At 40.3% G+C, this 13,695-nt stretch overlaps 1 protein-coding gene across 1 annotated transcript in view; it reads left to right on the forward strand.

Annotated features, from left to right (window-relative positions):
* LOC123619236 (uncharacterized) overlaps positions 1 to 12,725 on the forward strand; it is a 53,809-nt gene extending 41,084 nt beyond the window's left edge. Inside the window, exon 5 of the mRNA XM_074377804.1 lies at positions 11,823 to 12,725. Coding sequence (XP_074233905.1) covers positions 11,823 to 12,020 — 198 coding nt within the window. The 3' untranslated portion in view covers positions 12,021 to 12,725. The remainder of the gene's footprint in view (positions 1 to 11,822) is intronic.
* The last annotated feature ends 970 nt before the right edge of the window (positions 12,726 to 13,695 follow it).

The following is a 13,695-nucleotide window of genomic DNA, read 5'->3' on the forward strand; positions in this document are numbered from 1 at the left end:
ACCAACTCTTTAGCTAAATGGGCTGATCAATTCAGCAAAAAAGAGGCTCCAGCATCCCTGTACCAGCCGATACTCTGCAGTGTTCTCTCTTCCCGGCCGATTTCATCTTCCTTTTCGTCCAGATTTTCTGTCACATTCATTCAGGACACAACTAAATGTTGAGTGTGTGCCGGCGTCATTTGGGTTCTAAATCATTCTGTTTCTCTGTAGGTGCCCATTCTCTGCCACTGATAACTTTCCCCCATCTGTTTAATCCATTTTCTGGCTTATTAAATCCTGGGATTATTTCTTCAGTGACAAAGCCCTCAAACTATGCATCACTGATTTTCTATTTTTGAAGCCCTGGAATTTTCCTTGTTGGGACACTGAGTCCTTTATTTCTAGTTAGGCTTTCCATCTTACTCATATTTGGCTTTGCTTTATCAATAAATTACACAATCAATAATTAGGAACAGGATCCCAGCGTGTGCTGCAAACATGACTCCCAGTGACTGGTGGGAAAGGAGGGGCGTTCAGGGAGAGGTGGCATTGGGACTGCAACGCAGGCGAGATGATTCCTGGGCTTGACAATGGAATGAGAAGTTGTTCATGTTTAAGCAACAGCTGGACTCGTACTCAGGTTGGTAGTAGTTCTCTTCTGTGGTGAGATGAGAGTTTTTAGTAGAAACCATCCCATTTTATTGACTTTTTCTTTTACAAGAGCCTTTGTACCAAGAGGCAGCTTTAGAAACAAGCCACTGGACCTGTTCTACTGTAAAAGCAGGGCTCCGCAAAATGCTCCAGAAGTAAAGTATTTTCCAAAATTCTGTTCTAATGCCTCCACCTCAGTGAAGTCTTTCGTGATCACCCCAGCTGGGAACCATGCGTCCATCCTATCAACTCCCACAGCACTTTGAGATAATCCGGGTGGGAGACGTTAGCACAGAGCCTGGGGTAAAGCAAGCGTTGATTCTTACTGTCGTGCCTCTTTGTAACATGTATCACCTTCAGCTGGAGGGTCTGTCCTCAGCAGACTTCCACCTGGTTACCTCTAAGCATGTATTGAATGAATAATAGATCGTTAGTCCATCTCAGGGATCTTTGACCCTCAGGCTTGACATTCAGTAGACAGTAAGTACAGGGATACTGAATGTTCAGGGATTGGATATAAACCAAAAAGTCCACTGCCGAAGTTCAGCCTTTGTTCTCCTGGGTTAACTTCCCTAACCTCCTGTTAGTGCCAAAGACATTAAACAACAGCAACTTCACTCCTGAGCCCAGTTCCTATAAATGACCGGCTGGTTATTTAAGTAACTGGCCAACCAGCTTCATTGACACGTCCCACATGCAGAGTTAAATAATTATGGCTAATGCTTATAGGGCGTTTGCTCTGGGCCAGGCTCTGTTCTGACCACTTTACATGCACTCACTCACTTAATTCTCACTGCAATCTGTTCTAAAGACAAGGCACCGAGGCACAATGACATTAAATCCCTAGACTCAGGTCAAGTTCTTGCCAAATACTGCATTGCAGCCAGAGCTGGGCTGGAGTTGCATGTGGTTTGATAGCACACGTCTCCCGGCTTCGTGCAAAAATGCTAAAATGGGAGAAAATGCCAGAATCAGTCCAGCCAAGATGCTGCTGCCCGGAGGCTTAATGTCTCTCTCAAATATACTTGAGCAATCCCCTTTCCTCTCTGTTGTAGGTGTCCCAGGTAGAGCGGGGAGGAGGGCCACAGAAGCTGGTTTATGAGCACAGGAAATGCTTATTTCACGACTCAGACTCCGTGGCTTTGTGAGCGTCTGCTCTGCTCCCTCGGTAAGCACCACCCTGCCTCATCTACTCCCACTTTCTCTCCCACACTCTGATCTCTCCCAGCTCTTCCCTTAGCTTAGAATTTTCCACTTCCCTACCCTCCTTTAATCGTGTGGGCCCTACAGGTCAGTCAAGATGCAACTTAGAGGACACGTCTTGCCAGAAGCCCTCCCTGACCATCCCAGACAGGTGCCAGATCCCTGCAGCTCTGGGTGTGTCCTCCTATCCTGGCTTATCATTCTACACTGCAATTGTGGGTTCAATGGTCTCTGACTGTGAACTCATCAAGGGTGGGGACCCTGTCTTGTCCGCTGGTATCCTGAGATCCCAGTATCAATTCTGGGCACGTAGGTTTCTCGTAAATACTTGCTGAATGAACAAATAAGTGAATAAATACAAGTGTTCCCTTGCAAGTCCATTCCACTCTGAAAGCATGACATAACACCAGCTACAGCGACCATGAACATCCGCATTCAGAGGCCTGGGGTTGGCTGGAAGGACACAGACAGGAACAGCAGGTTAGAAATATCATTTCTTTGTCTATATCAGCGAGAAGAAACCCCACTGCTGTCCAACCCAAGACCATAGGAGTAAATAATCTTTGATGAAGGCAAAAAAAAAAAAAAAAAAAAAGTTTAAGCCTGAAAAATTTGTGGCTGGAAAAAAATGTTTCAAACAGCATTTTATTTTTCCCGTCTGTGGGCTTGTTGTATAAATAATGCGTGAGACAAATATGTGATAGAGAGATTCAGTGGTAATTACTTGTTCTCAAATGTTTGCTTAACCACGCCTCTTAATCCCACAGACAGTAGTTTAGCACAGAATTAAATTCTGCCCTTTAGGAAGGATTAGCTTTTGGAGTTTTGTGTTTCTGTAGTTTAAATGTTTTTATCCCAATATTTGTACTTTTCCATTTAGAAATAATGCACTGAGCGTATGGGGGGCAATAGAAATTGCATGAGATTTTTATGATTTAACTCATCATCCTTATTGGTTTTTACAGATACTAATATTGTTTAAACTACTTATCTGTGATTAGTTACAGGAGCATAGAAAGAACCACTAGACCACTCTCTCCTCTAATGAATCTAGTAGCTTTTCTTTACCAATCATCAAAGTCTTTAATTTTATAAAGGAAAAAAAAATCTTTCAACCTTTATTCTCAAAATAGAGAGACTTCATGGGACAGAGTTATTTGATATAATTATGGAGAAAGATTTTCCCCTGCTGCCTGCCACGTGTAGCAGAAAATGGGGGGAGGCAGTGATCTAATAAACTGGGGAATTTCTTGACCCCGTATCAGTGGTAGTACTAATTTATTCATTCAGCATCCATTAATGTTCACTGTGTCCCTGAAGTGTTCCAGGAGCTGCTGTTTACTGGCAAATATAAAGAGAACTGGGGCATAATCTCTGTCCTCAAGGGGCTTACAGTGGAGTAGGAGACAGTTGTATAAACAATTGCCATCAAACGAGGCAAGTCTCACGTGGGAGTCTATACAAAATGCAGCAAGGCTTTAAAGAACGTGAGCTGGCGGGGGAAGTCAGGAATATGGGTCCACAGGGAAGAGAGCGTCTGAGCTGAGATGTGCAGGAGCAGGAGTTGGCCAGGCAGCTGAGCCGGTGACTGAGTGACTAGGGAAAGGCTTTCTAGAAAACAGGCTGAGGAAAGTGGGTGGTTGGAATCTTTGGAGCTTTATCATCAGTGATATGTGGCCCATGACCCATCGCACAACTTGCAGAGACACATCAGTGTGGGGCTCCCTGGGGAAGACTAAGCGTGATGGGGAATCTGTTTGGATTGGCCAGGAGAAAGAGGGAGAGAGACAGAGAGGGAGAGAGGGCACTCCGGCAGCCGTGTGGTAGGGGGGCCACGGGGGAAGCTGCCTCACAGCATTGTCAGGATGGGGAGGCAGAGGCAGCAGGACCTGCTGATCGGCCAGGCGGGTCACAGGAAACTGTCTATGCTGCCAACTCCCAAGATCTGGATTAACTCAAATTTCCTGTTAGTAATCACGGCCACCTACATCCTCCCAGTACACTGAGGGTGAGCCTTTCATGCAAATTAATTTGAAGGCAGAAAGGAATTCAGCCCAACTTTAGAATATTTTGATGGCATTAGGTGGGATATTTTCAAAATAAAGTTTCTTTTCTTGGGGGGAGGCTGTTTGTGTGTGTTCACCTATTAAATAACTGTATGTAACCCGAGAGAGGTCATTCCATCACTTCCAACAGAGAAGGAACTGAGGCTCCTTCATGGTTCTCCATCAGCACTTCCCCTTTTTCTTGAAAAGCAGTTCATAAAGATGAACTTTTACATTTACATAAAGTTAAAAGTTGCGGCTCTGTTGGACTCCATTGGCTCCAGCAAATATATAGAGAAGAATGTGGTTGTTATAGTCGATTTAAATCTGATGTCAGATCTATTCTTCTGGTAGCCTAAATCTTCTATTTAATTGTATATTGACATTTTTCTGTGTTGATGTCCATGTAAATGCCTATGTCTGTTTCCAGAGCACTTCAGAATTTCAGGAAGGAAGTTTTGCTCCAACCACCTTCATCTACTGCTGTCCCCTGCGTTCCCCCGATGAGGTCCCTTTGTGCCTTGGCACAGTCCATTTTCCCATCTGAATTTGCCCCCTCTTAGAAATCCATGAAGCTCTCTTCCTTCAGAATCTGGCTCAAAATTAAATTTCTCTGAAAAATTTAATCACTATTCCAATTGCTTCTTTATTTCTTGATAACATTTATGAACTACTAAATTTGTATGTAAGTTTCTATTTAAGTCTTCTTAAACATTTTAAGGTACATATTTTGGGCATTTCCAAACAGTATCATCCTTAACTTAGTGTGAGTGTGCAGTAGATGGTAACCCTAACTGATGGACACAAAGAGAAAATACATTTTCATCTGTCTGTTCTAATTTTATGTTTATTGCTAAAATTTTTAACTTTTTCCCTAGAATCCAAAATACATGTACCATCAGGACATAATTCCTATTTCTAACTTCTAAGTGGAATTCTATAAAATTTTTAAAATATTTTATATGCACAGAAAATTACAGAATATAAAATGCCAGAATTTTAAAAGACAAATGTCCTGTCCTATATGTTTTAGATAATTTTTGTTAGAAAGAAATAAAATATTACAGATATAATTGTTAAGTGTAACCCTCTCTTTCCCTATTTCCTTTCGTTTCTGCCTAGAGGCAACCACAGTCCTGAAATCGGTGCTTTTACTTCCCACCTCTGTTTCTATACTTTTACTAAATATGAATTTTTTTCCAGAATCAATGTATTTATTAATGTTTGTGTTTTAAAAATTTACCTAAATGATATCTTCACACATCTGGAATTTTTAATTTTCTCCAATTGAAGAATCTCTGTGTTTTAATAAACAGGTATCATCTGTTCATATTTATTGTGATTATTATTGACATGTTTGGGATTATTTTTTGCATCTTACTTGGAATTTTTTACTTACCAACATTTTTTTTTCAGTGCTTTTTTTCTTCTTTCTTGTTATTTTATAAGCAATCATTTCTGTATTTCCTTTTTGTTTCCACACTGTTTTGGACAATAAACACTATCTTCCTTATGTTGTTACCACTTTAAATTTTAAAATACGCATCATTGGAAAAAGGTCCAAGTCTACTCACCTTAATCTCAGTCTCTTGGTATCTAATCAGACATCTAATCCCCTATGCAAGTACAAGTGTCATTTTTCCTTTTTTTATAAGAAAAGCAGTTATACTATACACACTGTTCTGTAGCTTACTTTTCTCAAATATATCTAAATTCATTTTTTTGTGGGGGGCCGAGGAGAGGCAATTAGATTGTTTATTTATGTATTTATTTTTTTGATGAAAGTACTGGGGATTGAACCCAGGACCTCATGCATGCTAGGTACGCACTCTACCACTGAGCTGTACCTTCCCTCCTCAAATATATCTTGTGAACGTTTTTCTATGTCAGTAATATGGTTCTGCCTCCTTTTTTGCATATATATATATATTTATTGAAGTATAGTCAATTTACAATGTTGTATCAGTTTCTGGTGTACAGCATAATGCTTCAATCATACATGAACATACATATATTCATTTTCATATTCTTTTTCATTGTAAGTTACTATAAGATTGAATATGGTTGCCTGTGCTATACAGTATGAACTTGTCTAATTTTTTTTAAATGGCTACATAGAAATGATGATAACTAACATTTGCTGAGTGATTACTTTGTGCCAAGGGTTTGTCTCATCTATAGTTTACAAGAACCGTATGTAGACAAAGCTCCATTTTGGAGATGAAGAGCTTGAGGTGTGAGTAGTAGGGGAGAGGTATAGTAGGTGAGATAATGGCCCCGGAAGATGTCCTCCTTCAAATCCCCAGAACCTGTGAGTACCCTACCTCACCTGACAAGAGGGATTTTGCAGATCAGCTAAAGGTTAAGACCCTGAGATGGAGAGATTATTCTAAATCATCTGGGTGGGCCCAGTCTCATCACTTGAGCCCTTAAAAGTGGAACCTTACTTGTCTGGGTTAAAGAGAGATGCAGTGGTAGAAGCAGGAGCAGAGAGACGACAGTGTGAGAAGGAATAAGCACCTTATTCCTGTTTTTGAGACATAGGGGTCTATGGGCTGGGGCCGGCAAGAGGAGCTAAGGGCAGCTCTCAACCAACAGCCAGCAAGGAAACAGAGACCTCAGGCCTACAACCACATGAGACTGAAGCCTGTCAACACCTTCTCTCCTGGACTCTGAAAGAAGGACCCCAGCACTGCCAATACATTGGTTTTGGCCCAGTGAGACTCATACCAGACCTCTGACCTACTAAACTATAAGATAATAAATTTGGGTTGTTTTGCACCTCTAAAATTGCGATAATTTGTTATGGTGGCTGCAATGAAAAACAAATGCAAGCAACCACAACTAGAAAGTTGTAGAGAAATGGAAACACAGACTCAGGTGGTCTGACTCCAGGGTGTGTGTACAGCTCAATCATTATTTATTTAACCAGTCCATTTTGGTTCATTTCACAATATTCCAGACAACGGGACAGTAGATTTCCTCATATCTATATCTTCCAGCACTTTAATTAGAATTTCTACAGGAAAATTTCCTAAAAGTGAAATTATTGGGTCAGAGGATTATCACGTTAAATATTTTTTTATAAATACTGCCAAATTGCCTTGCAAAGTGTTCCCAAGGAAGTTCTTAGACTAGAATTGAAATCACCAGGAAAAGAATGAACAAAAAGTATGGATGGATCTGGTTCCTTGGTGACCATTTAAGGAAAGCAGAGAGCTGAAATGACCACGTTACCGAAAGTGCCTTTCTCCTTCATTTTAACTGGAGGACTTGCAGACATCTGTTCCAGAAGAGTCCCTCTGGTTCTGTCTCCTCTCTGTGCATTGTGGGCAAATTCATTTTGTGCTTTTACTTCTGGGTCTTGCTTTTTGACCTTCGAGGCCATAATGTTTGACAAAAATAAATAGTCCTTTCAGTGAGGATCGCTTGTGCTACACATGCATTCTAGAAGACTCTATTACTTCAACTGAGTCTAGAGTTTCCCATGTGCACAATAGGTACTTTAAAATAATAACAGCATTTCATTAATTTTGAATGATAGGCTTCTCAGCAGGGCCCTGGAACCCAACTTATGGGAGAAATCACTAATCAAAGAAAATCAACATAGCAACCAGCTTAAGCGCATGGGCTCTGTGACTAGCTAGCACTTCATGGGAGTCACTAAAGGGGCCCCATAAGATTTAACGGTCAATTTCTCACATGACTACCCTCTTCACGTTCAGGGATCCCAGGCTTTGAAAGGCAAGGAGTCTTTCTTGCCGGAGACAACTTTTGCTTTCTTTGGGCATCTTAACTCTATTCTTCTATCCGGAAAGCGATCGCCTTCACTCCTGGCTTGCACCAGTGTTTTTGTCGTGCTTGTAGATCTGATCGCATCCTTTCCTTTTTTTTCCCTCAGGCCCCTTCTGTTGTTCTAGAACTTCTCTTTCTCTTATTCCACTGCCTGGGAGATTTTGGTCTTCTCCTATGCTGTGATTTTCCATCCATAGAGTTATAGAACCTTTTGACTCAATTGTTCTGCTTGTTTTTCTCTCTTTTGCTCAACTGTTAGATCCTGGGGCACTGTAATAGACATCTTCAAGGCTGTGAAGCAGAAAGATGTCTAACTAACAATGTCTGTTTGTTTGTTCACTTATTTATCTAGTTTTACTTCATTTTACCTGGGAAACCAGAATGGAAAATCTGAATTTATGTTAGGGTCTGATCACGAATAATAACAATTCCCCTCCTATATGCTGAACTCTTAACCATGTGCCCAACCCAATTTGTTTTTTTTTAATGCTTTAACTTAAAGTCGTCAGGGCCATTCTGTGAAGTAGGTTCTACCGTTATCCCAGTTCCACTGTTGAGGAAACCGAGGCTTTAAGAAGTTAGACCGCCTGCTCAAGGCTATAGAGTAGTGAATGATAAAGCTGAGATTAAAACACAAGCTTGTTTGACCAGTCTGTACTAGTAATCACCATACCAGAATGTTCTTTGGCATTTCGAAATCATTTGTAAGCAATACTTCCAAGAACATTTTTAACAGACAAAAGTTAAACACAGAGCTGCTGAGTTGTGGTGAAGTAGAAAGTACACTGGGAGAGGAGTCAAACGAGGGAGTCTCAGCTGTGTCCTTCAGTAGTTAAGCAAGGCTCCAGGCAAGGTGGTTCACCAGCCCCTCCCTTGGCCTTTTCTCCATCTTTGAGTGCCAATCTTTAAAAAAAAATTAATTTCCTCTTCTTTAATTTTTCCTATACTAAGATAGATGAGATCTGCCGCTCCCATATCATTTATGACAATTAAGGCTGGTATCAAATGAGTCAGTTGGCACAGGGCTACTTGTCCTGAAAAAAAGAAGAAAAAAGCCATGATTAAATGCCACCCTCTCCCCCGGCAGAAAGCAACCTAAGCATAATGACTCAAGTTCAAAGCCTAGAAAATCTTGGTGGAAACGGGGTGGATATATTCTTCTGTCTCTAATTTTCTCTCTGTATATTCATCTCTAACCATAGAAATGTGGATGAATATGTGGCTCGTCATTTAATCATCATCTCAGATTTGTTCAAGCCGTTGTGTTGCAATAATGCTACCAAACTGTCTTTGTCCAGTCGGAAATGAGACCCAGCCACCGAGAAGACTTGCTGACTTTCTTAAGCACGTACCTTCATTCTATCACATAGCTTCTTTTTACCTCATGTGTTATGGGCAGAGTTGTGCCCTCCCAAAATCCACATGTTGAAATCCTCAGCCCTAATACTTTAGAATGTGACTGTATTTGGAGATAGGGCCTTGAAAGAGGTAATCGGGGCAAAATGAGGTCATATTGGGGAGCCCTAATCCAATATCTGGTGCCCTTATAAGAAGAGGAGGTCAGGACACAGAAAAACAGGTGGAAAGATGTCCATGTGAGGACACAGAGAGAAAGTGGCCATTAGCAAGCCAAGGGGAGGGCCACAGAGGAAAGCAAACCTGCTAACACCTGGACTTTGGGCTTCCAGACTCCAGAACTGTAGGAAAATAAATTTCTGTCGCTTAAGCCACCCAATCTTTGGTGTTTTGTTATGACAGGCCAACAAATTAATACACCATGTTTTAATCCATGGTTGTTTTTAGGCTTCTCTTTTACTTCCCAGGAGATCTTTACCTTCATGTTTAATTTTCTTTCTTCCTTTGTTTGAGCTAGATTTTCTTGCCCTGGTGAGTCATCCTCAGGCATCAAGCTTCATCCAGGTACTGCAGTACAGAGATTTCACAGATGTTAATAGTGTTTGAAGAGTACCCAACGCTAGCGAACCTTGACTGGTACCTTGAATGTAGCTCACATTTCTACACCTATGTAAAGCCTTTCTCTTGTCAATGCCTCACCTATGTGTGTGTCAGTTCTTAAATAGGTTATAGATACTAAAATAAAACACTGAACTATATATAATCAGTTCCTCATCCCTCACCAGTACCCCATGAACTTTCCTCCTTTTCCTTACTTCCTATCTTGGTAAAATGGCAGCGGCAGTGCCATTCATCCAGGTTCATGTTCTCAAACCAGGAACTTAGGGAGTCATTCTTGATCTTTCTTTTCCATTCCTCATACATCCGACTCATTCCCCACTTCTGTTCATTCTTCCTTTAAACATCTAATAGGAATAGACTTGTAATATTAAACTATAATGTGAAATTTGAATTGTAAATATCAATATGGACTGATGTATTAAAAATATATGTGTCTATCAATCTATTTTACCTCTGTCCACTGAAAGAACATAGAAGTACTATCATCCCGGTAGTAATAAGCACATCCAGAATCCAGATTTTGGTTTCTGTTTATCATTACCTACTGAAAAGGAAAATGATCTTTGGGGAAATAGCTGATTCTAGTTCTTGGGCATGAAAACTACAAGGTGAGTGTAGGATACAAGTAGGATCTCTCGTGTCAGAAGCCAAGGAAGTGCTCAGGGGTTTTGGGGGCCGTGTTAAAAGGATCCAGGAGTTAGTCTGAAAGGGCTCCCACTAGATAAATTTTGGACAATCTGAAGGTGAGTACAATTGATTGTAAAACGTGGAACAAAAAAATCTATGAGTCATAGTGATACATTAAAAAATGGAGAAAAGGAGGGAAAAAAGTCACTGGATCATGAGAGATGACTGCTCATTTATCTTCCCTCTGAAATTGGTAGTGGAAGGGAGAGAACTAAATGTTTATCTTTTTATGAGAAATTGCCCTAGTTGATGAGGGAAAGCTCATCTTTAGAAAAGAATGACAAAAAAGAAGTGCTAATACTTGAAAGTCCCTATTTTGCAACCTCCAATGAAATAGCTGATTCAGGCAACGATCATCAGTGGTGAAAGATTATTGCAGAACAGGATAGTCACAGGGCGACGAAGGGTCACCACGCGTGTTACTTACTAATTGTGAAGGGTGTGGAAATCTGGCAGTCAGCACTTTGATCGTGTGAGTGACCTAAAAGCACTGATAGCGTTATGTTCCTCCTGATGTGATGCTGATAAAAGTCACAGAATTGTTTGTGAACTGTTCTTGCCAAAAGTGTTCCACCTTAGTCGAATTAAGACTTTAGGCCTAACTTCATGTACATGGAAATTACAGGGAATCAAAGAACAATGAAATTACAAGGAAACCTACAGAGGAATCCCAAATGTGAAATACTCTGTAAGACTTTTTTTTTCTAGATTCTTCCAAAAGTGAGTATCATCAGTGCAGAAAGTTTAGGAAGAACTGTTCTAGATTAAGAGACCAAGAGACATCCCAACCAAATACAACATATGAACCTTGACTGACTCTTGGCCTGATTAAAAACAGCCAAAAAGCCACGTGGGGGGCAATTGGAGAAAATCTGAATATGAGCTATATGTTAAATGGCATGTGATATTGAGAAGCTGATATTAATTTTCTTAGCTGTGATAATGACATTGTGGCGATACAGAAGAAAGTTCTAATTTTTAGGAGATGCATATTCGGGTATGAATGTTTAAGTGTGAAGTGTCATGATTTCTACAGCTTTCTTTCAAAATACATGCATTTATTTAAAAATAAAGCAAATATGGCAAAAAGGCAATGACTCCTGAATTGATTTTGAATCTAGGTGAAGGTTTTATGGCTATTTATTGTACTAGTCTTTCAACTTTTCTAGATGTTTAAATACTTTGTTGTTAAACAGTTTGGGAACATTTGTGTGTCTCTTCTCCTTTTGTGCCTCTGCCGCCTTGTCCCCATCCATCCCCACTCTCCTAACGACAACTCTCCAGCATCTCTTGCCTGCACCATGTTGTGGCGCCCTAAGTAGTTTCCATCTTCAGTCCAAATGCCTTCCAATCAGTTTGCCAGGGGCAGCTTCCTAAATCAGCTCTGCAGGCTGAAAACGTTGTGGGCCACAGTGTCTGGCACCTCCATGCTCACTCTTTCATGTTGACCTCTGTGCCATTCTTTCTTCTCTCTCCTTGGTCTAGAATACTGTCTTCATCCTCTTCTCATGGAAATCCTGTGAGTCCTTCAAAACCCAGCAAGCAAGGCCACTCATCTTCCCTCACTCCCCTGGCGGAAGCAGAGCTCCCTCTTTAGAAGACTTGGTCATTTGCACAAACCTCCATTCCAGGACGTGTAATGGAATGACATGTGGTTGTCTGTCTTCTCCCACTGGGCTCTGAACCCTCATCATGATTAACAGGCACAGTTTCTTCATCGTTGTCAATGGTACACTGTTTGCACTGGATCAGCATCTGGTGACTGAGTTGCAGGCTGTTAAAAGTAATGCTGTAGAAGAATTTAGGACACGGATTCTGTGGCATCCAGTTGGAAATGTACTTAAAAATGTCTATGAATCAGTAAAAGAAAATTTTCTATTGTTATATTCCAAGTAATGCTGTCTTCTGGGATTATTTGTCTATGGTAGGAAGTCAGGTAAACAAGCTTTATTTTAAACAGGAAAAAAAATCTCACAACAGGATTCTTTCTGACCTTTTAATCCAAGAAAATGATTAATAAAAGTATTGTTTTAAGGACTGACTTTCTAGGACAATCTTGGCCAAGATCAGGCCAAGGATCTAGGCAGCTTCAGTAACCTTCAGATACTCTAAACCTGCTTGACTCAGTATAAGAACTGAGTGGTGGGAGACTTAGTACATTTTTACATAATTTTGTTTAGTGTTCTGGATTTTCATGATAGATTTATAGAAGAATGAACAGAGGAGATTAAAAGTGTAGATCCCTTATTTTTTGGTATCTATTGCCAAGTCATTGCCAAATGTGTATATACACACACATATATTATGCTTCTGACTTTGTACAATTTATGAAATTATTGGAAAGTATAGAAAAAAGACTAGAAATAAAGTATTAAAGCTTTAAAAATAGTTTATCTCTGATGGTGGTGCTTTGAGTGATTTTTTTCTGTCTTTATTTTCTCTCTCTATTTTTTGAAATGACTATGTATTGCTTTTATGATTTTAAATACAGTTAAAAATATAGGGGGAAAAAGGACTGAGTGGTGAGGTGTGTGCTGAATTAAGTTACCTCCTTCCCTTGGGACATCAATTCCTATCAGTGCCCTACACACCCGGTTCTCTCCTTCTTGTCTCTTTCATGGCTTCCTCCCTTCTTTTTTCTTTCTTTCCTTTCTTTTCTTTTCTTTTCTTTTCTTTTCTTTTCTTTTCTTTTCTTTTCTTTTCTTTTCATTTCTTTCTTTCCTTCCTTCCTTCCTTCCTTCCTTCCTCCCTTTCTTTCTTTCTTTCTTTCTTTCTTTCTTTCTTTCTTTCTTTCTTTCTTTCTTTCTTTCCTTTCTTCTTTCTTTCTCCTTCCTTCCTCCTTCCTTCCTTTCTCTCTTCCTTTCTTCCTTTCTTTCAGCATTCCTTCCAAAATCCAGCTCAAAACTTACTTCTTCCAAGGAATCTCTGATAAAAGCCGCCTGCCTTAACCGTTCCTTTATGTTGTACTCTCCATTTGTCCATGTTCTTTTATATCAGATATGGCCTGTTCCAGTGTAAGCTGTATATTCAGAGTAATTACGTATGAAGAATAAGATAATCAGAATCATTTCAGGGCCACTGCTAAAGCAATAGCTTTCCAGACCCTTCCCTGGGGATTCTGACTCTGGGGACCTGCCGGGGGTTGGGGAATGGGTATTTGTATTCTTAACAAGCTAATTTTTGTCATCAGGCAACCTTGGGGAGCACTGGCCTCACCCTTATAAGCTTGGATTTGGGGTCATACTGATGGAGATTTGAGGCTGAGCTCTAGTGGTTGTTAGCTATGTGTAACATTAGGCACGTTACCATGTCCACAGGCATGGGTTTTTATCTAGGAAATGGGGATAATAATCACTGT

Source organism: Camelus bactrianus, chromosome 13 (assembly GCF_048773025.1).
Source record: "Camelus bactrianus isolate YW-2024 breed Bactrian camel chromosome 13, ASM4877302v1, whole genome shotgun sequence".
In the NCBI taxonomy this organism is placed as follows: domain Eukaryota; kingdom Metazoa; phylum Chordata; class Mammalia; order Artiodactyla; family Camelidae; genus Camelus; species Camelus bactrianus.